At 35.3% G+C, this 27,244-nt stretch overlaps 2 protein-coding genes across 3 annotated transcripts; both read left to right on the top strand.

The window, feature by feature from the left end:
• The first annotated feature begins 14,356 nt into the window (after positions 1-14,356).
• Positions 14,357-18,853, top strand: LOC120081403 (calcium-dependent protein kinase 1-like). The gene is made up of 7 exons (XM_039036242.1): positions 14,357-16,168; positions 16,488-16,631; positions 16,750-16,902; positions 17,063-17,178; positions 17,722-17,889; positions 18,049-18,273; positions 18,430-18,853. The coding sequence occupies exons 1-7, from the start codon at positions 15,370-15,372 to the stop codon at positions 18,550-18,552; spliced, it is 1,728 nt and encodes a 575-aa protein (XP_038892170.1). The 5' UTR covers positions 14,357-15,369; the 3' UTR covers positions 18,553-18,853.
• A 1,508-nt stretch (positions 18,854-20,361) lies between these two features.
• Positions 20,362-26,751, top strand: LOC120082195 (nuclear pore complex protein NUP1-like). Of its 2 annotated transcripts, XM_039037462.1 has the most exons (9): positions 20,362-20,887; positions 21,154-21,197; positions 21,410-21,522; positions 21,801-21,990; positions 22,124-22,315; positions 22,583-22,880; positions 23,037-23,353; positions 24,229-24,743; positions 25,236-26,751. In XM_039037462.1, exons 1-9 carry the CDS (start codon positions 20,620-20,622, stop codon positions 26,344-26,346), a joined length of 3,048 nt encoding a protein of 1,015 aa, XP_038893390.1. In that variant the 5' UTR covers positions 20,362-20,619; the 3' UTR covers positions 26,347-26,751. The 2 variants fall into 2 exon arrangements, with proteins under 2 accessions (XP_038893390.1, XP_038893389.1); XM_039037461.1 differs by having other exon boundaries at positions 20,363-20,887; positions 22,583-23,353.
• Positions 26,752-27,244: the final 493 nt, after the last annotated feature.

Below are 27,244 nucleotides of genomic sequence, written 5' to 3' on the forward strand. Positions count from 1 at the left end.
TTTTTCTTTCTTTCGTTTTTCTTTCTTTTCTTTTTTCCTTTCTTTTTTTTATTTTTCTTTCTTTTGATCTTTTCTGTTTCGTTTTCTTTTTTTGCAGTAATGCTCTTCGCATGACCATCTCCTTAACACACATAGGGATGACCCCGGAAAGGTTTATGTATTGTATCGTTGCTTGTGCTCATGCTTTCTGATCGTCATGGGGACCTTCGGAAAGGCTTACAACTTTCCCATTCGATCAACCTAGGGACAACCCCAGAAAGGTCTAATTATTGTATCGTCGCTCGTGCTCGTGCTTCCTGGTTGTCATTGAGGGGAGGAAGAGAGACTTACAACTCCCTCATTCGATCAACCTAGAGACGACCCCAGAAAAGTCTACCTATTGTATGGCCGCTCGTGCTTCCTGTTGGGTTTTATGTCCTAAAACTCGTGATTTGTAAACAATAAAACTTATTCTGAAAATTCAATAAGTTGTGATTGAATATATGGAATTTCTTATTTCGTTTTAGAAATAAATCTAATAAACTAAAAGATCCATGACTATTACATGAGTACTTGAACTTTATGTGGAGACATAAAAGTGGATCAAGTTCGAGTAAATAGTCAAAATAATCTATAGTATATGAATAAGGTTGAATACCTTATTCTGGTAACACTATTCGATGTGGCCCACTCTGTAGTTGTTACAAAGAGTTGTAAAGTGCTACAGAAGAAGTGATCTTGATTCGTACATGTCATGACATGAGGAGTGAGGGCGTTCTGTGTAATGAGTTTGTACAAGATCGGACCACGAAATAAGTCACTCTTACTTTATAACGTTGTTTACTGTTTAAGACTGACTATTTCAAAGTGATGACAGATAACGGACAGAAATGCATGTTACTACAACGGAAAGTTATAAAACAATGATGGATTGCGGCAGTAAAAATATATAATATTGCGTCCAAAAGCATTAAGTTTACAACATTGCGATCGTATGCGTCCATCGCATTAGAACAACTAACTTATGTATTTTATGCAGAAAAATGCGTTGATGCAAGACGAAATTGCGATCAAAGGAAATTAGCGTCCGAGTGCATAAGAGATTGCGACCGCAAGGCTATGCGATCGTTTGCGTTCGTGAAAATCTACTCAAGAAGGTGGTCGCATAAAGCCGACGCATCAAGGTGAAAGCTTAATAAATCACGATGGGACAGAAAACTGACGACAGTCGATTCCAAATTAAGTTGATAAGCCGTCAACGACACACTTTAGCAAGTATACTCAACTTTTAGGTGACAAATATTTGGCCCATCAGACAGAGAATTAATGACATCCCATCAGTGTAATCATTCGAGAGAAAAAGTTCTTCACCTTGAAACTCTATAAATACCGAAAGCCACCTTCATTGAAGAAGTTCGCCCAGTTTAGAGAGTTCACCATATAGACGATAGTTAGCCTTGTTCTTAGTTTCTTATACTTAGAAGGTAGAAGCGAGAAAAGAGAAAAGACGCCGGAAGACCGTCTTGGTCAGCTCGAAAGAGTGCCAGGGAGCATGGAAAACAGAGAGGGCCGACTCTTGCGAGAGCAAGAATATCTTTTGAGCAGAGTAGAGAAGAACAGTGTAAAAGCCTTAGGAAGCAAGAAATTGTTACTAGACTCTTTATCTTTATTTCACATTGTCATTCTGTACTTCAATTTCATATTTAGAATGGAACTTGCATTTCTACATCTGTTTACTCTCTTTAAAATATGCATGAGTAGCTAAAACTGTCGAATGGGTTGAGAAGTACTTAGCTAACATAACCTAGGATCTTCATTGCATGCGATCATCTTGTCTTATGTTGTGTTCATCACCCCTTTAGAACTACTCGAGAGAGAGTCTAAAGAAAGAACCTAAGACTTGAGAGAGCTAGGTTGAATCTAGACTCGAGAGAGTAAGATTAGATTTACATAAGCAAGAGATAGGGACTTAGAGATAAACTCTGTTTGCCAACATGCATCGCATGCACCCTAGAGATAGGTTATGGTAGTATGCGGTCACCTTGTGTATGTGTGTGCCATTCATCATCACATAGACAAGAATAGAGGCTTAGATGTAAGTCATATAGACATCATCGCATACATCGCATGCGTTCTAAAACAAAAAGTCGTAGCATTTGCATTGAGAGATGACTTGTTGTTGTATGTTTGTAGCATGATCGCATAACATGAACGCAATCCTAGGAAGTGTTAGCTAAATCCCTTCTCAACCCATTCCCCTACATACTCATTGCATCTTTCGTATTATTAACTCTTTTCTCAACTCCGCCGCATAAACTTTACACTTCTAACAACCAACCAACCAATGCATTGTTTTATTTGTTACCGCAAAGTAATAAAAAATTACCATCGCATTCTGTTTCCTTAGTCCCTATGTTCGATCCTGGGCTTACCAGGCAACTCAATAGGATTTATACTTGGATCTTGCTGAGAAAACTTGCATGCACAATGCCCATTCCACCATCACATTCTACACCATTATTTCATCGCAATAACAAAACGCATCAATGACCTAGGTAACTTGACCTTAATCTTGAGTTAACTATGATATCCTGTTTATTCGGGATTATCCTTAGATTTGCATAGGTGAGGGTTGGCTCAACAACGCCGGCTCAATAAACCTCCATTTCAGGGGTAAGACTGGATAGATAGCTGGGGACATAGGATGCAAGATAGAATTCACTCCTACCCACTTTCAAGGATAGTAGAGAGGTTGTTTCCTTAAGTGCTGACTCCGGGTCTTGAACAAAAGGCCCCATCCTCTCATTGGTTCGAGAGGGACTCAGTTTGATGATTGGATCACAAACCAATTGTTCATTAGAGGATCAGTGGGACTTAAGAAACAAAAGAAAATCTCAGGGGTAAAACAACCATTTGACTCAGCTGTTATTACGAATAACCTGTGAAGGGTTAACTTACTAATCATGGTTATATCGAGTAGACATAATATATCTACAGTGAGAAGGTGCAACTCTGCGCTTTAGTGGAGTGACCCAATAGTTAACGAATGAGGGTTAATTCAGTGTAAAGAGTTTAGTCAATTAATCTTGGATCATTGGAGCCCATGATCTGTAGGTCCACGAGGTCCCCTTATGCAAGAAAAAGATCAAGTCATGATGTAGTTCAAATGTTTTTTTTTTTTGCTAGACTGAACTTGAAGTTTCTTTCAAGCTGCCTACGTACCCTTTACAATGATAGAGATCAAGTCATAACATAGTGTTGAGTTTTATGTCCTAAAACTCGTGGTTTGTAAACAATAGAACTTATTCTGAAAATTCAATAAAGTTATTATTGAATATATTGTTTTTTAGAAATCCAATAAACCAAAGTCCCTTGACTATTTAACATGAGTACTTAAACTTTATGTGGAGACATACAAGTGGATTAGGTTCAAGTAAATAGTCAAAATGATCTATAGTATATGAATAAAGTTGGGTATCTTATTCTAGTAACACTATTGGATGCGGCCTACTCTGTAGTTGTTACAAAGAGTTATAAAGTGCTACAAACAAAGGGATCCTAATTCGTTCATGTTGGGACATGAAAAGTGGGGGTGTCTTGTGCAAATGAGTTTTGTGAAAGTTCGGACCACGAAACCAGTCACTCTTACTTTATAACGATGTTTACTGTTTAAGACTGACTATTTCAAAGCGATGACCTAGGTAACTTGACCTTAATCCTGAGCTAACTATGAACTCCTGTTTATTCGAGATTATCCTTTGATCTACAAATGGTGAGTGTAGACCAATTGCCTCTGCTCAATAAGCTTACCATTTTGGGGATAAGACCGGATGAATAGCTGGGAACATAGAGTGCAAAAAGAAATTCACTCATACCTGATTAGAGTTAGTAGAGAGGTTGTTCCCTTCAAGTGCTGATTTTAGGTCTTGAACAATAGGGGCTCACCCTCTCATTGGCCCAGGAGGGATTTGATTTGTTGATTAGATCACAAATCAAATTTTCATTAGGGGATCAGTGAGACTTAAGGAACAAGAGGTAATTTCGGGGGTAAAACAGAGATTCGACCCAACCGTTATTACGAGCAACCTGAAAGGGTTAACTTACTAATCATGATTATATCGAGTGGAAATAATATATCTACAGTGAGGGAAGTTCAGCTATGGGCTTTAGTGTAATCACCCATTAGTTAACGAATGAGGGTTAGATCGATCTAATGAGTTTAGCCGATTAATCTCGGATCGTTGGAGCCCATGATCTATAGGTCCGCGAGGTCCCCCTACTAGCTCGTAAATGGATAAGCTCTAGAATACCATGATAAGTTAATTTGAAGTGTTCAAATTAGAATTAAATGAAATTGGATAAATAATATTTAAATATGATTTAAATATTTGAAGATGGTATTATGTAAAATTAATTTAATATTTGATATTAAATTAATTAGAATTATTAAAAATTTTTAAATATTTATTTATTAATTTATTAAGAAAATTCATTTATGAAATTAATTTTGTAAAATTAATAATATTTTTCAGTTTTATTAAACAAAATTGATTTATGAAATCAATTTATTAAAATTGAAAAAGAAGAAAAATCACAAAGTTGGAAATTTTGGTTTTTCCATTGTCTTCATGTAATAGCTCACAAACAACCCACTTTAAGTCTTCATTAGCTCCAAGCATGAGCTGCATCTCATGCAACATATCTCTTTGCATGAATGTCTACAATATATTGAAGAGATTGGAGTATTTTGAAGGGATGGCAACTGATCGTTTTTTCTGAAAAATTTGTGAGAGAAGTTGTTCTTCTGCTGGGTTGCTGCTGTGAGTTTCTCCAAATTCTCTTAATTCTAGCTTATTTTAAGTCTCACTACTCAATCTAGAGCACCAAGAGAATAGTAGGGAAGATCTTAGGGTGATCTACAATAAGATTCAGAGGAGTTTTGTAGCTGAATTCGAGCTTAGAGAAAGTTTTTCAAAGGTATGTCATGAAACCCATTTATTTTTGTTGAAGCATGTTTTCTTTTCTGCCAAAATTAATGAATTAGAGTGCTTATGGATCCTGGTATCTTCCGTTGCACATTGGTATCTTCCAACACGTAGTTCAACGCTAAGTTTTTTTTTTGGTACCTTTTAAGCTCATGTGATTAGGAGTAACATGCAGTTTAGGCTCTTGCGATAAGGAGCTTCTATATTTAAATTTCAGAAGCTCTTATTTCATCATGGCTTTGATCATCCTCTTTATTTGTAGGATTCATTAATACGATGAGCTTTGGCTTCACCATCAAGGAACCTTTTGTATTTATATCGACATACAATTTCCTCTTCATGCATGAAGGAACATGACTGTAAATCTTCTCATCGTTGTTTTCTTCATGAAATGATGTCGCCCTCAAGATTCTCAACCTCCCTTTATGTTGATCGCTTGTTGTCTTGAGACGATCAAGAGCAGATGTTGAAGGTCAATCTTTCCTTGATGTAGAGATACTTAGCCTTTTGAAGGCTGACGTTCAAGTGGAAGTAGACGTTGGACATTGGTTTTCTTCTTCTACCGTGGCCATACTCAATCTTTGGAAGACTGAAGATCGAGTAGTTGAAGGTTTGATACGATCGAAGATAGAAACTCTCTGCTTCATTTCTTTTGAGTTGTTGACTTCTTTAGCAGTTATATGATTCTTGTCGACTTCCACTATGCTGATAGTATGACATGCAATAACTTTTGATATTTCCTCTTGATGATTATCGAGAAAGTTTCTTGGGAGAAATTTTACCAAAGTTATTGGCTGTCAAATTTGAGGAAAGTCCTTATCTTCTTCCTTAGCAGGTTTAGGTTTCCATGCTATCTTTTTGCCTTTCTTTGTATGAGTCTTGTTCCTTCTTCTATAGCTTCGATAGAAACGCGACTCTTTTTGGGTGAAATTTTGTTGTTTTCTCTTTCGATGAGTCACGAGGATCCACCCTTTGTCGTTATCTTTAACAAACTCATTTTTCTTCTAGGAGTCTGTCGTCTGAATCTCTTGTTGGAACCAAACAACTATAGGTTCGAAGGTTTCCAACTGGATCATGCTTTCTCTTTGATCATGGGACACAGATAGTGTTAGAACACTTGAATTCGCCGCTACTATAGCATGATTTGTTTGAGCTACTTCATCCATATCTAGCTTAATCTTCTTTTCACGAGCCAACTTTAGAATCAGCTCCTTTAGCAAGAAGCACCTCTCAACTGGGTGACTAACGACTTGATGATACTTGCAATAGTTAGGATCATTTGCTTTTCTTGCTTGTTCCGGCCGCTTGCATTCTGGCAGCTGAATAACATTTCCGAACTTCATTATAATATTTTCGTCCTGGTTTGATTTTAGCGTTACAGATAACTAAAGTCTACTAAGCTCTTCTCGGAAAAGAAGGAAGCGAACATCATCATCGTTCCTTATGTATTGTGGAAGGACTTCGTATTCAAGCTTATATTTAATTCTCATTATAAGATCAAACTCTGAAGAACTAACGTTTGTAACCTTGTAAACGTGAGATTTAAGTTCTTCGTACTTCAATGTAACAGGTACAATGATTCCTGTCAGCTCACCCCCAATATATGAACTTTCATTCTCATCCCAATCACCTCCATATCGAATAAGTAGACACTTTTCTGTCATCCTACAAAGCAAGAGAACATTTTTCATTAAGTTGTACAAATAATTGAAGTGTACTCTTGCTCTCTCTCTTAATCTCGCTCTCTATCTTAATGTCGCTTCCTCTCTTACTTTTGCTCTCTCTCACTCTCGTTCTATCTCTCGCTCTCTTTCCCAATACAAAATTTCGTAATGCTCAATTCCTACATTTCCAGAAATAATACAGCAAAAATAATAAAACAGACTCAAAATCATGAAACACCGTTCTAGAAAACCTATTTTGTTCTGAAAAAGCCTCGTATTGGAAATCCCTGTTAAAAAAAACTCGGTTCAACAAAACATCGTTGAAAACCAGGGAAGTAATCACCATTGAAATTAAGTTTAGAGTTTAAAGAAATCACCATTGTATTATGTTTAGGTATTATTGATCTGAGGCTTTAATCGTGAAAATTGAATATTTGAAATCACAATAACTAAAATTAAATAAATTTTAAAGTAGGGAATCAAAATAGTATTTTACCTTAATAACAATTATAATGAAAAGAAATAGTGGCTCCAATTCCAAATCCAATACGTATTATTATTATTATTATTATTTGGAGGAAAATCCAACTAAGAATTGTTGACTAAATTTGGTACAAAAATTATAATAGCCAGCCATGGTCTGAACTCTAAAGACGGCCCCGGGCGGCGGCTGCGGAGATTGCGGAATTATTCAACGCCCATTGGAACCTTTGAGTCCTTAGATAGAGAGCGACATTTTCCATATTCATTTAATTCTTAAAATAATAGCATTGTGTCAAAAAAATAATAATAAATTTTACCTTAATTTTTTTAAAAAAAAAACTATTCCAATCTTAACTCTAAAATTAAAAAAAAAAAAACATATAGCGATTTTTATCATCTTATAAGTTTTTATTCAAATAGCCAAAAAATAATTATATATGATACAAAGTTGATTCATCTTAGAGGGAAAAAAATAATGAAGCTAAAATTTTGTTGAAATTTGTGAGTTTTTGATAAAATTATTCCATGATTAATTGATATATTAATAAAAAATATATTTATTCAGCAGTTGATATTATTGAAATTTGTAAGTTTATAAGGATTTTTATTTAAATTAGTAAGTTAATGAGTCAAAGTTGATTAAATTAGTGAGTTTATTGTTATAATTAGACATGTGGGCAGGCCATTTTTAACAAATAAATTTTATTAATATCCCTGTTCGATTATGCTAATTGTCATATTGAATTTAATGTGTCAAGGAACATTCAAATGTCACGTATCTCTATTTAAATATATAGAGAGGTGGGTGAATAGTGACAACATAACTTGAATTTAATTCTAAAAAAATTAAATTATATCAAGCAATCAATTCAAGTTAGTATCATATATCACAATTATACAAATCAACAAAATAATCCTAAAATGTAATCTAAAAATTATAAAATGGCAATTATAGGATTGTATGACAACATTAGAGAGGGTAAATAGAGTTGCATGAAAAACTAAAACTTTTCCAAGAAATTTAAACGAAATCAATTCAATCTAAAATAATTTAAACTAATGAGATAATTAGCAACAAAAACAAGTACATTGGAGAAATTAAAAGAGAAAGAAAATAACACTTATGATTTTTATAGTAGTTTGAAACCCCTATTACACTCCCCAAGACTCTTTTTGGCTATCTTACTGCACGGATTCTCTTATGGGTGAGAACCAAACTGATTTACCACTCTTTTTGTAAGTTCAAGAGTAAAATCACTACTAATCCTTTTTTCAGATTTAGGATCCAACCTAATTTGATATTTTTCGATTGGTTCAAGTTCAAACCATTACAAATCCTTTATCGGGTTCAGAATTAAACCACCATACTTAACCCACGATGCATCCACACTATAATAAAAATCTCAATATATATGATTAAATTGAACGCATTTCAAGTAATTGTAGTAAAACTTGACCCTTTGATCCTTTGGCTTTTCCGGCGATACGAACGAACACAAGAAGAACATTATGATATACAAATTTAGGCATCCATAGATCCATGAAGGGGTCACATGCCCCCTTTAACTCGAAAAAATATTATATGAATATTTTTGTTTTTAAAATATAAATTTTGCCATTTGTTATTAAAATGACTTCTCCATTTGATGGCTTTGTTATCCACCTTGTTTGACAGGTTGTGCATGTCCCCCCAGACTTCTCGTATTTGAATCTTGCAAGCAACAAATAAGAGTCTATTTAGTAGAGAATCTGAAAACAAAAATTGAAAATAAGGACTAAATGAACATATTTAGTTGACAAATAAAAATTGTACAATTGTTGTTTTGTACAATTGTATGGACACTTTAAAGTGCATTAAACTACAGGGTTCAAAGTGCATTAGAATCGTCTCTCTGAACTTTATGCATAGACACTTTAAAATAGTAAAGTCATCATTAAATAAATATTTGTTATCATCCGATATATGATATGATCGAAGTTGATAAAGCTAACAAAAATATGCTAATAAACCGATAAGTTAACGACAGTACCAACATTCTATTAACAATTTCTTAAAAGATTTAATTGGGGTGTTTTAAAAATTGGAATAAAGACCAACCAATTGACAATTTTCTTAAAATTGGAAATTTCTATTTGTTTGCATGTTAGTCCCTAGATTTAATGGAAACTTTTCAAATTAACAATAACAGAAGATGATATCAAGTGTCATTTCAAAGCGTCCTCTTTTATAACAATAATTAAGTTTGAACTAAAAGTCTAAAACCAAAACGTTAAAATTTAATAAAATTATTAGGGAGATCAGATGGATGCTCGATACACTTTTACAATAAATAATAAAATTTTTATGACTTTATTTTCAAAATCATATTAATGACTTCATACCAATAAAAATATTATCTCTCATTTATAATATTTATGTATCTAGCAAATGTAGAAGTCTGATTTATTTTTATTTCATTATCTTTTATACATTTAAAAATGTTTTCTTCCATTACATTGAATAATAATGATTAGAAAAGGAAAAAGTGTTGTCCCCTATGTACTAAATGGCAAACATTGATCTGCAGGATCAAACTTTATTAAATAAGCAACATTTTTTTAGTAGAAAAGGGGAAACTTCCATCATTACACATATATTTAATATTTGTAAATACTAATTTAAGTGTTGTTGAATGAGAAATTTGGGACCAATTACAAATTGTCACGTTATTCATGATGAAATTACAAATCATGACAAATTTTGATGATGTCACGTGATTTCATCATGACCGTTGAATCAAATAAGATTAATTTGACCCAATTTGATACTATTATTTCAGTCAAAGTCCAACTAAGCCCAAAATTGAATTTGACCCAAATGTCAAAACAAGCCCAAATCCAACTAATTGAGCCCAAAGGCCAAGTCCATGAATCAACCAAGCCCAAGTTCAACTAATCAGGCCTAAGGGCTAGGCCCATGGACCAACCAAGCCCAAACCCACGAGGCTCACCAAAGAACTCTATAAATAGAGGAACTCTCCTCATTTGTGGAGGTCAGCATTTCTACATTCTAGAGAGCTTAGAGAGAATTCACCAACAACCAGAAGACTCTTAAACTCTTGAAGTTGCACACTTCCTTGAAGACACAAGTCTCCTGAAGATACAAAGACTCTTCCAAGACTTTGACTTCAAGAACGTCATACGCTTTGCTTCTTCAAGTTAAGCGCACACGTTCAACTGAGAGAGAATCAGGGGATCAAGTGTTAGAGATTGAACCACAACACATAAAATCAACATCTACACCAACATAAACCCAAGTTCAAATCTACAAAATAAATTTCTCCAGAAACCTCGTGCGAACAAATTGGCATGCCCAGTGAGACCTCTCTACCTCTCATCTCTCTCAACATTCAAGCAAATCAATGGCATTTAAGAAAGTTGCATCCAAAGCGTCCTCTGCAAGCAACTCCTACGTGGGATTTGTCACCCACAGTTGTTCAAAGGAGGTGATGCAAGAGCAAAAGTTCTGTCATCGCAACATCCTGAGACAAATGACAAAATCTCCTAAAGGTGGGATTGTCATCAAGGAGAATCCTTTATTTGACAACGCTACTTACACCTTCAACAAGTCAAAAAGGGAATCACACCCAGATGTGCTTTCTATCATGATGGGGGACGTTACAGCCGAGGTGGGTATAACTGAATGGAAAGGAAGATAAATTTTTTGATGAAGGTTGTTGAGGACCGAGATCATGAGATCGCTGCCTTGAGAGAACAGATGCAGTCTTGAGAAGCTGTTGAATCAATCCAAACTCCTGTTGTCAAAGCACATGACAAAGGAAAGACCGTGTTGCAGGAAAATCAGCTGCAACAATCAACTTCTGTTGCTTCTCTATCGGTCCAACAACTGCAGGATATGATCATGACTTCCATAAGGCCTGTCTCAGACCTCTTTTATGGATTCCAAGCTATACACCCAGAGAATTGACAGCTTGAGAATGCCTGCTGGATATCAATCCCCAAAGTTCCAACAATTCGACGGAAAGGGCAACACATTGCCCACTTTGTGGAGACATGCGAGAATGTGGGAACCAGAGGAGATCTGCTAGTCAAGCAATTTTTCAGAACCCTCAAAGGAAATGCTTTCGACTAGTACACTAACCTAGAGCCTGAGACGATCGACAGTTGAGAGCATCTTGAAAGGGAATTTGAACTGCTTTTACAACACCAGACGCATTGTCAGCATGATGGAATTGACAAACGGTAGGCAACAGAAAGGGGAGCCAGTCATCGACTACATCAACTGATGGAGAGCTTTGAGTCTCGACTGCAAAGACCGACCCACCGAACTGTCTACTGTAGAAATGTGCACCCAAGGTATGCACTGGGGACTTCCCTATATTCTGCAAGGTATAAAGCCCCGTACATTTGAAGAATTGGCAACTCGCGCCCCTGATATGGAGTTGAGCATCGCCAATAGGGAAACGAAGGATTTTCTGATCCCTGAGATAAAGAAAGATAAGAAAGAGATAAAAGGGTGCTGAAAAGAATGTGAAAGACATCGTGAAGGAATCAATGATCGTTAATGCGTCCTTATTTAAGTTTTTTCAAAAGAAAATGAGAAGAAAATTGAAAATAAAGATGATAGAGGCGAAAGACGTTGCTTGACTTTGAAGGAGAGGCAGGAAAAAGTCTATCCATTTCCTGACTCCAATGTTGCAGATATTCTTGAGCAACTGCTAGAAAAGCAACTTATCCAATTACCAAATGTAAACGACCTGAACAAGCAGGGAAGGTAGAAAATCCTAACTACTACAAGTATCACAGGGTTGTTAGCCACCCGATCGAAAAATGCTTCGTGCTAAAGGAGCTGATCCTAAGATTGGCTCGAGAGAGGAAGATTGAACTAGACTTGGATGAGGTTGCTCAAAAAAATCATGCCACGATGGTAATAACTCCGAGCGATCTTCCATTGATTATATGTTATGGTGAAATAGAGAGTTTGGTCCAGTTTGGGACCCTCAAACCTGTGGTTATACAGTTTCAGCAAGAGATCCAAGTCACAGATTTTCATAACAAAGAAGAATACATCGATAGTGACGATGACGAAGCCTGAATTCTTGTAACGCGTCGAAAGAAGAGAAAGCCCAAAAAGAGTCGTACTCCTACCAGAGTTACAAAAGAGAGAGCAAGACTAAAAAAAGGAAGGGAAAAAAGAAGGCTCCAAACCCCAAGTTTGTTGAGGAGGAAGATGAGGACTTCCCTCAACCTAGGGACAAGTGACATTAGCAGATTTCCTTCTAAAGGAATTCTATAGACATGGTTCGAGGAAAACGCTAGAGGATGTTGCATGTCATGCTGTCAGCACAATAGAAGAAGAGGATACTCCTCTAAGTTCATCGAAAACGATGGAAGAATCAAAAGACTTACCATCGTTCAGCATAAATGACCTATTAGCAGTTGACATGTGTCCCAAATTGAAGTTAAAGGCAAATTTCGATGATGCCACGTGGTTTCATCATGATCGTTAAATCAAATAAGATTAGTTTGACCCAATTTGATATTATTATTTGGGTTAAAGTCCAACTAAGCCTAAAAATGGGCTAAATTTGACCCAAATGTCAAATCAAGCTCAAATCCAACTAACTAGGCCGAAAGACCAAGTCCAAGGACCAACCAAGCCCAAGTCCAACTAATCAGGCTCATGGACCAACCAAGCTCAAGCCCACGAGGCCCACCAAAGAACTCTATAAATAGCTCTCCTCATTCATGGAGGTCAATAGTTCTATATTCCAAAGCCTAGAAAGAATTCACCAACAATCAGAAGACTCCTAGACTCCTGAAGTTGCACACTTATTTTGCTTCTTCAAGTTAAGCACATGCATTCAACTGAAAGAAAATCAGGGGATCAAGTATTAGAGGTCGAACCACAATGCATCAAATCAACATCTACACCAACAGAAACTCAAGTTCAACTCCATAAAACAAGTTTATCCAGAAACATTGTGCGAATAAGTGTGTGAAAAATGATAAAAATGAGAAAAATCTTATGTCAAAGGAGAAGCAACATGTTGATCATCAACTACTTTTTTTTGGGATAATTTATATGAAATCTAGTGAACAAGCCAATTTGTTAATTTTGATAAAGATTTTTATTAGCAAAAATGAGTAGGGAAAATTAAAAAATTATTTTACGGAAAAATCTAATTTAAAACTTAACCACTACTAACCTTATTAAATCAAACACTACAGTGAAAACCATACCAAAAGTTTATTATAAATACCAGCTAATAAATCCTTCAAAATTGAAAATAGATTCAAGCATCACTCCGTAAAGCTAAAAGTTCAATTCTAGTTGCTAAATAAAAAAATAAATAAATAAATTAACTTAACGATGTAGAGTTGGTGATGCCTCCGTCACAAATCCGATTAAACTCTTGAACTAGATGACAAGTTGAATGATTGAGTTGACTTGAAAGTTAGAAGAAATGTGGTGTTATGTTCAACATGTTTTGATGCTAAGTTAATATCTAGATCGAATTTAACTAAGGTAAAATAGTAGTGCATATGATTGACACTCACTATTTATAGAGTTTTCTATTGTCCTTTTTTCTTTTTAAACGCGTAGAGCTGATTTATACCTAATATAGTAATGGCTACTCCACTTAGTGGTGCAAAGCATTGACTTGGTTCCTATTGGGCTCAACAGTCTCTTCATCTTTATCTTTGATCTTCAAGTTGTCTCTCTTCGATTAATGGACTAGATTGACCTCTTCATAGACATTTTATCAACATAAAGTATACGCCGTCTAGAGGTACATAAGTAGATCGATAATCTAGTATTAAAAAGGTAGAATTTTAATAATTTTAATATTTTAATTTAAAATAAAACATGTTCCCTATATCATTCTCTCACTTTACATAGCTTAAATATACATATAAAGTAAGTAGGGAAAAAAGGTCTAACCTAACAAAATTTAACCAACACAACTAAAAGAGAAAAAGAAACAAGTTTTTGTTGGACATTATGGACATCTATACATAGAGACAAAATGGTAAAAGAAAATAATCCAAATAAAAAAAGCTATCAACATTAGAATCGATTCAAATCTAAATTCATCGGATAAGATTCAATCAAAACATCTCTAGATTAAAATATATACTTCAAGCTTCGATGAGATAAGTTTGAATCTTCTATCAAAGGGGAAAATGAAAAAGACATGAAAGATCAATTCTAGTTTCTCAAGCAATTTTGCAAGTTGATATAACTTAAGAGGAAAGAGGAAAAAGAGACTTTGTCCAATTTGTATCAATGAAGTCCGGAGAGCAGACCAACCGAAGAGGCCGGGGGATTGAATTGAATTGAATTGAATTATCCAACTCAACGCGTTTTGGCGCAATAAAATTTCCCAAACCAAAAAAACCCATCACACTAGCAACCATGTTCCAATTTGATTCATTTTCTTTTTAATTTCTATTGACAAGTCTTCGTACTTACCAGACAAAACCCACCCATAAGCCTCACCGATTCTCTTTCTTCTTCTCTTCTTCAAGCAACCTGCTCAACCGGAGCTCGACTCCTCATCTACTTTGTCCTCAGCTATGTCTTTATTGCTTATCGTTTTCTTTTCTCTGCTTAAAGATCTACACCCCCTTTGATTTTTTCCTACATGGGTCGATGAATTTCTTTCAGGAGTTCAATTCTTTGTTGATTACCTCTTTTGATTTATGGGTTTGTATCTGGATTTGATTCTGGGTTGTGCTAATTAGTTTCTAGGAAGAGTTTGGGGAGTTTGGTGATGTGGATTTTGTTGTTCATCTTCAGATTTGATTAGAAACAAGGATTGAGGCATTGACTTTTGTACTTTACTTGTTTACTTTTCTTTATCTTTTGGATTCATCTCCTTTCTGAGTGTTTACTTTGCTATTCGATTGCTCTGCCATTTTTGTACCAATTAGTGGTTCTCAAGTTTTGGGGATGATTCTGATTCTGATTCTGATTCTTGATTCTGTTTGATGTTGTATATGGTTATTTGATTGTAATTCTGCGGTCACTTACTTTATGAGCTTAGACCCAAGTCTTTGTTTCGTTTATCCTACCGAGATTTCAGTGTCTTATTTTGGGGGTTGACTTGGAGAATTGTGTATTGAGGTTTTGAAGATCGGATCTTAATTAGTTTGGTGTCAAATTGTCATAGAATCAATCACATCACATAGAATTGGAATGTGTTATTGTGCTTGAATTGAGGAAGTTGCTGGAAGGTTTTTGAGCTGTATTGATGGGGAATACTTGTGTAGGACCAAGTATTTCAAAGAATGGATTCTTTCAATCTGTGTCTGCTGCTATGTGGCGATCTAGATCTCCCGAGAACTCAGTTTCTCATCATACTAATGGAGAAAGTGTGCATGAGGTAGCAGCTAGGGAAACCGAATCGCCTTTGCAGGTTCAAAACCAACCCCCTGAAAAAGTGACAATGCCAGAATCAGAAGCCAAACCGGAACCGCCCTCGGAACCTAAGGTACGCCCTAACCCTGTTATGAAGAGAGTAGGTAGTGCCGGGCTTCGGGGTGGTTCAGTTCTACAGACAAAAACTGGAAACTTTAAGGAATATTACAGCTTGGGCAAGAAACTAGGTCAAGGACAATTTGGGACTACATATATGTGTGTGGAGAAGGCAACTGGGAAAGAGTATGCTTGTAAGTCAATTGCAAAGAGGAAGTTGGTCACTGAAGATGATGTTGAAGATGTGAGAAGGGAAATTCAGATAATGCACCACTTGGCCGGACACGCGAACGTTATATCGATCAAGGGGGCTTATGAGGATGCAGTTGCAGTTCAGGTAGTTATGGAGTTATGTGCTGGTGGTGAGCTATTTGATAGGATCATTCAACGTGGACATTATACTGAAAGAAAGGCTGCTGAGCTTACTAGGACCATAGTTGGGGTTGTGGAGGCATGTCATGCTCTTGGAGTAATGCACCGAGACCTTAAGCCCGAGAATTTTCTCTTCGTCAGCAAGGAGGAGGAGTCACTTCTCAAAACAATTGATTTTGGACTATCAGTGTTTTTCAAACCAGGTATATAACTGTGGTTCTTGACATAATAAATATAGTAGCCATCAGTTCTGTACTCTCTAATGACTTCTAAATGGGTTGAGATGATATTTGTTATCTGGTGTTGTTTAAAATCTATAGTGTTACTGACCAGTGTAAAGGTAATGAATGTTTTATTAAGAGCTTTCTTGAAGCAACCTATTTCACTAATTTCCATTTTAAAGAATTAGTTCAAAACTCTAGGACTCTGTATCTATCTGCAGTTTATGTGCATATGAATGTAAAATCGAATAGTTGCACTGGGCCGTGATTTTGACTCTCCATACATGGATTGTGTAATCAGGTGAAAAGTTTAACGATGTGGTCGGGAGTCCATACTATGTTGCACCTGAAGTTTTGCGGAAGCGCTATGGTCATGAAGCCGATGTTTGGAGTGCTGGAGTAATTGTCTACATTCTGTTGAGTGGAGTGCCTCCCTTTTGGGCTGGTAGGTCTATTTTGATCCATTAATTTTTGGATGTTTAACATCCATATGCTGAACATTAATATCTTGTTATAATCACTTCCCTCATCTCTTATTCTGTTTTCCTTTTTCCAATGTATAGAATCCGAGCAAGGGATATTTGAAGAGGTCCTGCACGGGGACCTGGACTTCTCTTCTGACCCTTGGCCCAGCATCTCCGACAGTGCGAAAGATTTGGTGAGAAGAATGCTTATTCGAGACCCAAAAAAGAGACTGACTGCATATGAAGTTTTGTGTAAGCCATCTCTTGAATTTCATGTTGTATAGTTGTTCATCATATATTGAGTAATTTATGCAGCAGTTCTTCTAAGGCCTCGAATGTCGTTGAGATCCTTTTACGTATATGATCAGTGTTTTTCTTTCTGCACTGCACTTACTGAGCTAATTCATTACAGGTCACCCTTGGGTTCAAGTTGACGGTGTGGCTCCTGACAAGCCACTTGATTCAGCAGTCTTGACTCGCTTGAAGCAGTTTTCAGCCATGAACAAGCTAAAGAAAATGGCGATCAAGGTAAGCATTCAAATTTCCAACACTGATAGCTGTAGAAAAGTCTATTTGTTTACATAATTACAACTAGCATCACCAACCAAGCAAAGTAGCTATTATGGATGTGGTAAATTTCTTTCGAAATAAGTGAACGTCGAGAAGAAATCAACCCGAGAGAGTGCTTGAGAATTATAAAAGGTTCCTATAGTTGATGCTGATAAAAAGAAGCAATCGTAAATCTGAAAGAAGTGTGGAGGAAGAACTCATAGTGAAGCCTTACAATGAATGATGTCCCAAACCTTCCTCCTCTTCTAACAGTCTTTAAAAAGTCTATACTCCATAGTCCTTTCTTTTCCAACCAGACCTCCCATATTGATGTGCTTGATAGCTTCAAATAATCTAGTTATTGACATTGTGAAAGGAAAACGTTCTGAGAGCGAGAAGCAAGTCTTTCATGAAATCGGAAAACTTTAGCCGATATAATAAAATGTTTCATCCCCAGATGGAGAATAGTGACTTGTCACGAATTGAAAGAGTACAATAATTTTGTTGTTTTGAATTGTGTAGGTCATTGCAGAGAGCTTATCTGAAGAAGAAATTGCTGGCCTCAAAGAAATGTTCAAGATGATAGACACAGACAACAGCGGTCAAATCACATTTGAAGAACTCAAAGCTGGATTGAAAAAATTTGGAGCTAATCTTAAGGAGTCTGAAATTTACGACCTAATGCAAGCAGTAAGTTCATGCTTTCTGATACGACTTTTCGAAATAAATGTGTAGTTTAATCTACTAATATTTGTCGAGATTTGCTTACGGCACTGTATACCATTTCTTTCTTAACAATGAACTCGTTGTTCAGTCAACATTTTTCAAGTGTATGCTATGGCATTACAGGCAGATATCGATAACAATGGAACCATTGACTATGGTGAGTTCGTAGCTGCCACATTGCATCTAAACAAAATCGAGAAGGAAGATCATCTTCTAGCAGCTTTTTCGTATTTTGACAAGGATGGAAGTGGGTTCATTACGCACGACGAACTTCAACAAGCATGTAAAGAGTTTGGGATAGAGGATCTTCAATTGGAAGAAATGATGCACGAAGTCGATCAAAACAATGTAAGTAGTTCCATTGTCTTGCCAAGACATTAGAATTTCTTACTACTTTTAGAGACCAAACTCATCATTTGCAACTATTTGCACTTTCTATATCGAAGACGTTATCCAATGGGAATCAACTATAACAATCATCTCATGATTCTCCTTACTTTACAGGATGGAACAATCGACTATAACGAGTTCGTGGCAATGATGCAAAAAGGAAATGTAACCAATGCTGGCAAGAAAGGTCTCCAAAGTACTTTCAGCATTGGCTTTAGGGAGGCTTTAAAACTTTAGTGTTCTATGTAAAGGTACCATTAAAGTTTAGTTTCTTTATTGTTCTTGCCTGCAAATTACTGTAGCAAGGAGTCGGGGCTGCTCGCCTGCTCGCTCGTATGCATTTGAAACCAGGTCATTCATTTCGATCTCTTCCTTCTTCCCTAGTTCTCAACGAGTTTTCTTGGCCAGAATCAACCTAGCACTTCAGAATACTATGCAGAGAAAAAGGCATATATTTTTTCTTCTTTTTTCCCTTTCATTGTTTTGTAACATTATGAAAGACTTTTGATGAGCAATGAAAATTTGAATTCTGATTTAAGAGTTTCAAATGTATATAATTTATTGACTATTTTCTAGCCTTAGAAAATTAACCTTGCAAATCCTCTAGAAAAAATTGTGAAAAGTTATTATACCATTTCAACCACTTAAAACTTAAAGTTATTTAAAATAAAAATAATAATAAAACTTGGGGATATATAAATAAAATAAAATTTGAAGGATATATATACTTTTTTAATTGAAAATTTCCAATGACTAAATGGGTACTATACTTAAAATTTAGGATTCGATCTATAATTTAACAAGAAAAGTCGATGATATACCAATAAGGAAACCCTTTATATATTTATGATAATTTTCAAATATAGGAAAATGAATCAAAATATTTATGAATATGGTAAAATTTAATTGTCTATCTATGATATACTACTATTTGTGTCTTTTCGTGTCATAATAGATACTGATAGTAGTATATCGCTATTTATCGTAGATAGACAGTAATATTTTGTTATTTTTTGTAAATGTTTTCAGCAACTTTGTCATTTAAAATAATTTCTTAAAAATATGGGTGAAATTTTGTATTATTTATTAAATATAATATATTATTTTAAATCTTTTTTTTTTTTTTTGCTATATTAGCATATATGACCTAAATATTAGCAAATTTGTTCCCAAAAAATATCCCAAACTTTAAAATTGTTTTTTTAATATATTTTTTCATTATAATGAAAATTTGTCATGAAAGCTAAGGGGTAATTTAAAAAAAAAAACTTACAGGACATTATTTACAATTATATAAAATATTAAGATTGTGTATTTTTACCATTTATTTCAATCAAAAGATATAGTTTTAAGTCATTTACATAATCAATTTTTACGCACAATCGTTTATGTATTATACAATAGTGTAAATGATATCACCTATATCTTCCAATTTTTATACATTAACCATCCCTTCATCTTTCCTCTTTTCTCTTATTTCAATGAAAAAATACTCTCCAATTTTTTTTTTAACAAAATTTAAAATCCAAAAGATAAAAGTGATTTTTTTTCCAAAATTAACCGAACATTTTAGATTTTTTATATAATAGTTTAAAATACTATTTTAGTTTATATAATTGGGAGTTTTTTCAATTCTAATGCATGTATTTTCATATGTTCAATTTTAACCTCTGTATTTTCAATAAATTTTGAATTTAATCACTCGAAGTTGATTTTTATTTAAATTAGCTAAATAATAATAAAGTTTTCATGAAGCTAAGTACACGATGAGATTATGTATTTAAAATTTACAGTAAAAGTATTTTTAGATAATAATTTTTTTAAAAATCAGATAATTTATAATTTATTAAAATTATAGAGACTAAAATTATATATTTAAAAATATGAAAATTAAAATTAAACAAACTTTAAAATATATAAATCAAAATTATAAGGGAGATTTTTATAAATAGAAAAATAAGAAAGTTATTAATTTAATTTTTATGATAAATGCGGATAGAAGTAATTTATCTGTGATAGAAGGTAATATAAAGAGCGTCTATCATTCTATATTAACTTTTTCTATATATGTGAAAATTTCCAAAATTATAAACTACACGAATGTAATTTAACAAAAAAAGAGTATTTTCTGGGCTGTTTCATCACGATCAATTTCGCGCCATTAAAGAACCGGAAAAAACCTCCGCTTCCTGATCTCTTCCGTCTGAAAAAGCTAACGATTCCATTCTCTGCGATAAAATTCGTTCTTGAATTTGATTGAGATTTGAGATACTGTATGGTTCTTCCTCGCCTTAATTCTCATTCATGGCTACTGCGAGGGAACAGAAAAGCCCAGTAGAAAAAGAAGGGTTGGAAACGGTTGGGAAGTTTAGAGATGAAAGATTCGTTAGGAAACCGCCGGTGAAACCTTATGATCGGCCGCTGACTACCTTAAGAACATCTGGAAACAATTCATGGATCTTGAAGCTCGTTGATCCGGCTCAAAGGCTCATTTCCTCTGGTTCTCGGATGCTTTTTTCCTCCGTGATCCGAAATTTCCCTCACCATTTAACGTCTCGTGTTTCGTCTCAAGGTTTCTGTTTCAACTTCTTAATGATTTTTCTTATGTCTCTGTAGTGTATCATTCACGAATGCTATTGTGATTTGCGACTATTTGCGACTATTTTGATATCTTGCAACTTCTTCATCCATCGAAGAAGTCTTAGTTATTTCAATGTTTACTGGCACGTACTACATTTAAGACGGTTTTTATTTTAGGTACTTTATTAGTTAAGTAGCATCAGATCGTTTTATTTTCCAAGAGTAATCTGCTCGTTTAATTTTCCTTTCATGCATCAGAATCAAGCCAGTCGAGAAAGGATGACAAGAAGGCCAATGTAAATGTAAGTTTTATTTTGATATCTGGCAGGTGCTTATGCTTAGAACTTAGAAGATATGAGTGTTCTTTAAACTTGATAGTCATCAGTTATTTTATGCTTATTTAAAAGAAATTGGGTTTCTATATCGTTCTTTTCCATGTTCTGAATGCACTTTCATTGATTAATCTAATTGGATACTTTTTTGTGGTATGCAAATAAAAAATTTACTTGCAAAGGACCCTTTTGAGGTCAAAGTAGTAACCAATGAAGGTGACAATCGGAGTAGATCATCTGATCAATGTTTAATGATGGAGCTTGAGAAAACTTTGAAGCAAAAGACCTTCACCAGGTAACTTTTACAGTATATATTACTCTATCGTAAATGAGTACTGTTTCAGGCACTTCGGATTTTATTTTCTTCTTCTTGTTGTTTTTTCCCCTTCCATGCAGTATGGTTTCAGTAACTTTTGGTGCTTCCATCTTTTGGTTTGGATTGTTTCTGTTTCCTGCATTTTCCGTTATAGTTAAATGTAATATATTTTTCAAAGTTAACCATTTATTATAGACTGGTTTTTTTAGCTCTTGGGATTATTTCTATGACTCCTTAAAATGAGAATCACTCTGCAGGTCTGAGATTGATCATTTGACAACCTTATTGCATTCAAGAAATGTTGACTTACCTGTTGTGAATGAGGAGAAAAGGCTCAAGTTTATCTCTTCCATTCCAGAATCTAACAGGAAGGAGTTTGTAAAAATACCAAATTCAGAAGTTAGGATGGGCAGGCCATTAATTTCAACTCCCATCTTGAGTTCAAGTGTACGGTTCTTTCTTTTCTTTCCCCAGTTTTTATGCCTTGTGATCTCCGTGCATAAGAGTTCTCAAATAAATTATTTTTCATATGTTTTTTTCCCTTGATACTCGGTCACATTTAGTGGTTAAAATTCTTCAGGTCCTTGATGAAGATATTTCTTCACCTGCAGAGATAGCAAGGGCATACATGGGCAGTAAGCAGCCAAAAGTTTGTCCTTCAATGCAATCTTTGCGAGCTCAAGGACTTGGGGAAAATTCAGCTGGTCCAACTAGTATATTATTCTCTTCAAAATCAAATGATATGTTGCTTGCGCCATCATCTACTAGTCAGGTACTTGTGAGAATGGTTTTATAACTTCCAACTCTCAAAGCTGATCTGCAATGCTCAGCATGACTCAGTTGCCCTATTCCAGAGTTCATACTACATTCATTAGCAAGGCTTTATGAGACCCCTAGTAGTTGGGATCACTGTTAACGGATACTCTAATTCAGAATAGAGGAAGATTTTATAATCTGATCATCCTGCATGTCTCAGATGCTCTGTTTCATGGAGTTGCACGTTAAATCATTTTACTGTATTTATTTCTACCATATGCAGGGTTTGAAACGTAGGAGCTCATTTTTTGATAAACACATTGGACCTGTTGTTCCTCTGCGCAGAACTCGACAAAAACCTAACATTCATCTTTCAAAGGGATTAAGCCTACCCGTTTCTGCTAGACCTATTTCTGTCCCTGAAGATGGTCTTAATTTTGATGCTTCTCAGAGCTCCAAATTTGGGAGATTTCAGAATTTTCCATCTTCTATTTGGAACTCACAACTGCCCCTTAAACCCAAGAAAACTTTTGGAAGAAAGTTTACTATGAACGTGGAGAATCATAACATTCCTGTTGCAGGTACTGGCTCTATTTATACTCCTTCAAGGTCTTCTAAGATAGCTTCTAAAATATTGGAGCAGCTCGATAAGTTGACCCCTCCAAAGGAGAAAATATCTACATTTAATCGACTTCCTGTTGGGGAAAAATCTCACGCTAAGCTGTCACCACTCACAGTAGGTGGGCATCTCAGAAATGTGAAGGATGTGGACTTACCTAGAAATGAAGAATTTGTTCACGACGACAAGCAGTCAAATAGTTTGCATGGGATCTCATATCAAGAGAACCGAGAGAATACTTTCCAAAATGGAGAGAAGCTGGAAAAACTGAAATCTTCGGATCCTCATCCTAGTTGTGCTCTACTGAAGGACACTGGCTCAATAGGTTCTTGTAAGGATTGCATGAATGACCTAGGAGTGCCTGCATCTGCTGTGGTGAAATCTACCATTCGGCCTCTAAAAGACAAACGGGCATTTCCAATGTCGCCTGACAAGGTTTGTAACGTTTAAACTTTCCATGTAAATGGTAAAACATTGTGGCAAAAGCGCTCAATAATATCTTGATGTTCTTTTTCTTATTTTCCACATGCACACATAAATCTCATGGCGAAAATCAGTGTTTAGGTTACGAAATTTTGCCTCTCAATTTCTTTCCTTTAAAAAAAAAGACTAAATTATAGAAAATATCCTTGGACTTTGAACTTTGTTTAAAAATACTCTTGGGCTTTCAAAAGTTTCAATATACCCTTAACTTAAAAAAAAAAAAAACTTAGAAATACCTGCTAGTTTTTTATGGAAATATTTTGTTTCAAAAATACTTATGAACTTTCAAGTCTCAATAATACCCTTTAACATTCAAAATTTAAAAGGGAAAAAAAACCATACTAATAGTATATGAGTAGAAACCATAACTTATTTCAAATATTCCCCTAAACCGTTAGTACCCGTAATCTCCCTGACTCACAGGCATTTGTTTCTTTTCTGCCATTGAACAAAGTTCCATTTTGTAGTTTTTTCCCCCTCTTTTCTTGACGAGGCTGTTAGATTTTGTTATGATAATGTTAAGTTATTTCATTTACCTGCGTTCAAGTAAAACTTCAGACACCTAATTAGAATCCATACGTGGTTTTCATTGTTTCTTCTACTTATCATTTACTTCTTTACTGCTATAATATTTGGTAGTAATGTGCAAACATTTAATAAGATTGTTACATTGGCAGCAATTAAATAATTATTTGGATGATCACGAAGGATTCTAAGTAATGTGCCTCTGATCAAATATTATTTTTCCTCTGGTTTCTTTCTTTTTGATTATGTTTGTTTGAATCTTTTGAATCTTTAACTAGTCTCGCTGCCTTTCTGAATGATAGGATAGTGTTGACCAAGATGAAAGTTCTGCTGATAAAGTTGCACCTGCTACTGCTGAGGCTAGAGAAGGTGACATTTCTTTGGCTGTGAGACAAACAACTGCCAATGAAGCCCTTGCTCCAGCAAAGCCGCAAACTACATCTCAAGTGATAATGGGTTCTTCTCTCAACAGAAGTTCTGATTTGAAAACTTCTGACGACAGCTTTGATGATGATATCGATGCCAGACTTACTTTTCAAAATGCTTCACTTTGCACCTTACAACCAGAAACTATCGATTCTTTTGGAAACAAGGATCTTCCAGAAAATAAGCAAATCGATTCTTCAGTTTTTAGCTTTGTAAATAATGCCTCTCCACTAAAACAGCCAAACGCTAGTTCTACGGCATTTGATGTTGGGAATAAGGATGATTCTCTTACAGAATCATGTGCTGCTTCTGCAAATGGCGACGAACCTTCATACCCATACACGCAGTGTAACCTAGCTTCTTCAAACCATAAGCTAGATTGCTCTTGGAGGTTGGTATATTCAGTTCTTCTATTCAGAAGTATAGTTTTGTAGTCTTTCCATTTTCTTCGATCAATTAGAGAAGCATATGCAAGTCTCCTTTGGTTTTGAGTGGATTGATAGCTTGTCTCCCCTTTTTTTCCTACTTCTCATTCGTTAATGAAAAGCTCTTTCTTTTCTTTTTTTTAGGAAAAGAAAAAACAGACCTTGAATGTACGGTGAACATTGTTGGAAGTATTGAAGATTCCTTCTAACTGGATGTGAATTTAATGGGAAGAGAATCATTTTTCTAAGTTCTTAAGGGAAGAAAAGAACATTAAAGCACGTTCCTCGATAGATTCTAAATGACATTTGTTTGAAAATTTGTCATTTCATCTTTCTTCATTTCTTACATCATTTTTGCGCTCGTTCACTTTTTATACCTGGAAAATTTGTTTTCTTCATGTTTACTGTTCATAATGTAAAACTGATAGTGATGATATTTCAAATTTTCTTTTCATCAGGACTTGCAATGATGCGTTCTCATCCTCTGCTTCCATATCAGCTGGACCTGCATTCTCATTTAGCTCGACTCCTAGCTATCAAAGCCTAAATAGTGGCCTTTCTATTTCATGCCCATCTCTATTCTCTTCCTACAGTCCATCAACTGGATTTATGAGTCAAAGTTCATCCAGAAATATCTTCCTCTCTGCCACATGTGCCAGCAACAATGCTAATATAACCGCAACTCTGCCATCTTCATTTGTTCCATCAACTTCGGGCATAGGAAGTTACGAAGACAAGATCAAGCAGGATGCGAGCCTGCACAATGTAAATGACACTTATTTCAGTTGCATAACTACACCTGCAAATTCTCACTATAGTATGTTCAGCTTCAATTCTGCAGCAATACCTTCGTTTGTGACTAATCTGTTGAGAGCACCTACTGTTAGCTGTGCAACCGAGCTTAGTGCTGAGGAAGTTTCTGCTGTAAAGGAATTTACCGCTAATTCAGAAAAAACATCCGTGATTTTAGGATCACCGATGTCGCATGTATCATCAGGGATGGCTGGGTGCTCATCTCCTGCTTCTGAACTGTTTAATTCAGGAAGTAGACCATCGGAATTTCCCATCACTGGGTTCACTAGCGCCCCGGAAACTTCAACCATCGGTAAGTCCAATTTATCTACTTCTGGGACACGTCTTGGATTCGAGTCATTTACAGGGGCATCTTTTAGTTCCTTAAATTCGACAACCTCAGCAGCAGCATTAGCAGGTTCCTCATCGGAGCCTGTTATGAGTAATTCTCATCCCAAAGTTGCTTTCAGAGTTTCTTTAGGCAACAATGACTGTGAAGAGCAGGGTATCTCCAAGGACAATGTTCCACTTTTCAGTCAAAAGCCAATCCCACCTCCTTCATCAGGATTCTCTTTTGGTCCAGGCAGTGCAGGCACATCTGAATTAAACCCCTTTCAAGTTGGAAAGCAGCAGACTTTGGCTGAACCCCAAAATTCTTATCCATATATTGCTTCTTCTAGCAGCCTAGAAGCTAAGGCGGAAGGAAGCTTCTCCTTGAATGCTGGTAGCAGCGACAAGTCTAAGAGGAGATTTGTGAAGGTCAAACGAAAGAAATAATGAGAGCAACACTGACAGAGTCGATTTTGTAGCCATAGTTGCCGCGCCACCCCCCCAAAAAAAATTCTTGTAAATACGACCACAGTTATATGCTTCTGTTAGAGCCTCTCTTTACCTCCCACGAAGAAATGAGAGCCTTTAAGGGTTGAGAAAAGCCAGTAATTTCAGGTACATAATTTTTGTTATGCATAGCCATGCAATGAAAATAGTAAAATACTGCTTCTAAACACTATAGCTAGCTTCCTGTTGCAATCCTGTAGTTTCCTGATTTCTTCTATTTCAAGGAAGAATTAATATCTCATTTTAGACAAAGTTTCTTATGATTGATTTTCTCTCACTTCAGGAAGTCAAATTTTATACAGTTAGGCTGTGACAATGTATTTTCACTGTTAATGTGACGTCCCCAAAATTTTTTAAGATAAATTCAATTTGTTTTATCTTGGGTGAATTGACGATTTTGTTGTTGAAAAAAAATTTGAATTTTATTTTAGGTTTGAAAATATGTGATAAATGGTTTGAAAATTTGGAATTAAGTTGATTTTTGGATTTACATAGTTGTGGATTATTTAATTTAATGTGGATATTAGGGAGTTTTAAGAAAATATATATAAAAAGTTATAAATATTTTTGTTTAGGAATTTGTTTAAGTAAAAAAAAAATTGGGTTTCTTTGGGAGTGGAGTTGTTAAATAAGGGTTTTAGGCGACCTCGATTTGCTTGCAAAGAAAAGAAAAAAAAAGGGTTAAAAAGAAAACTTTTTTTTCCTTTTCTTCTTCCTTTCGGTCGTGCATGCAGATCGGGAAAATTTCACAAAATGACCCAAAGCCCAAAAATTTTTCTACCAATTATCTCTTCCTAAAAACTTTTTTCCTATGCGAAATATCAAAATTACCCCTAGT

Source organism: Benincasa hispida, chromosome 7 (assembly GCF_009727055.1).
Source record: "Benincasa hispida cultivar B227 chromosome 7, ASM972705v1, whole genome shotgun sequence".
In the NCBI taxonomy this organism is placed as follows: Eukaryota; Viridiplantae; Streptophyta; class Magnoliopsida; order Cucurbitales; family Cucurbitaceae; genus Benincasa; species Benincasa hispida.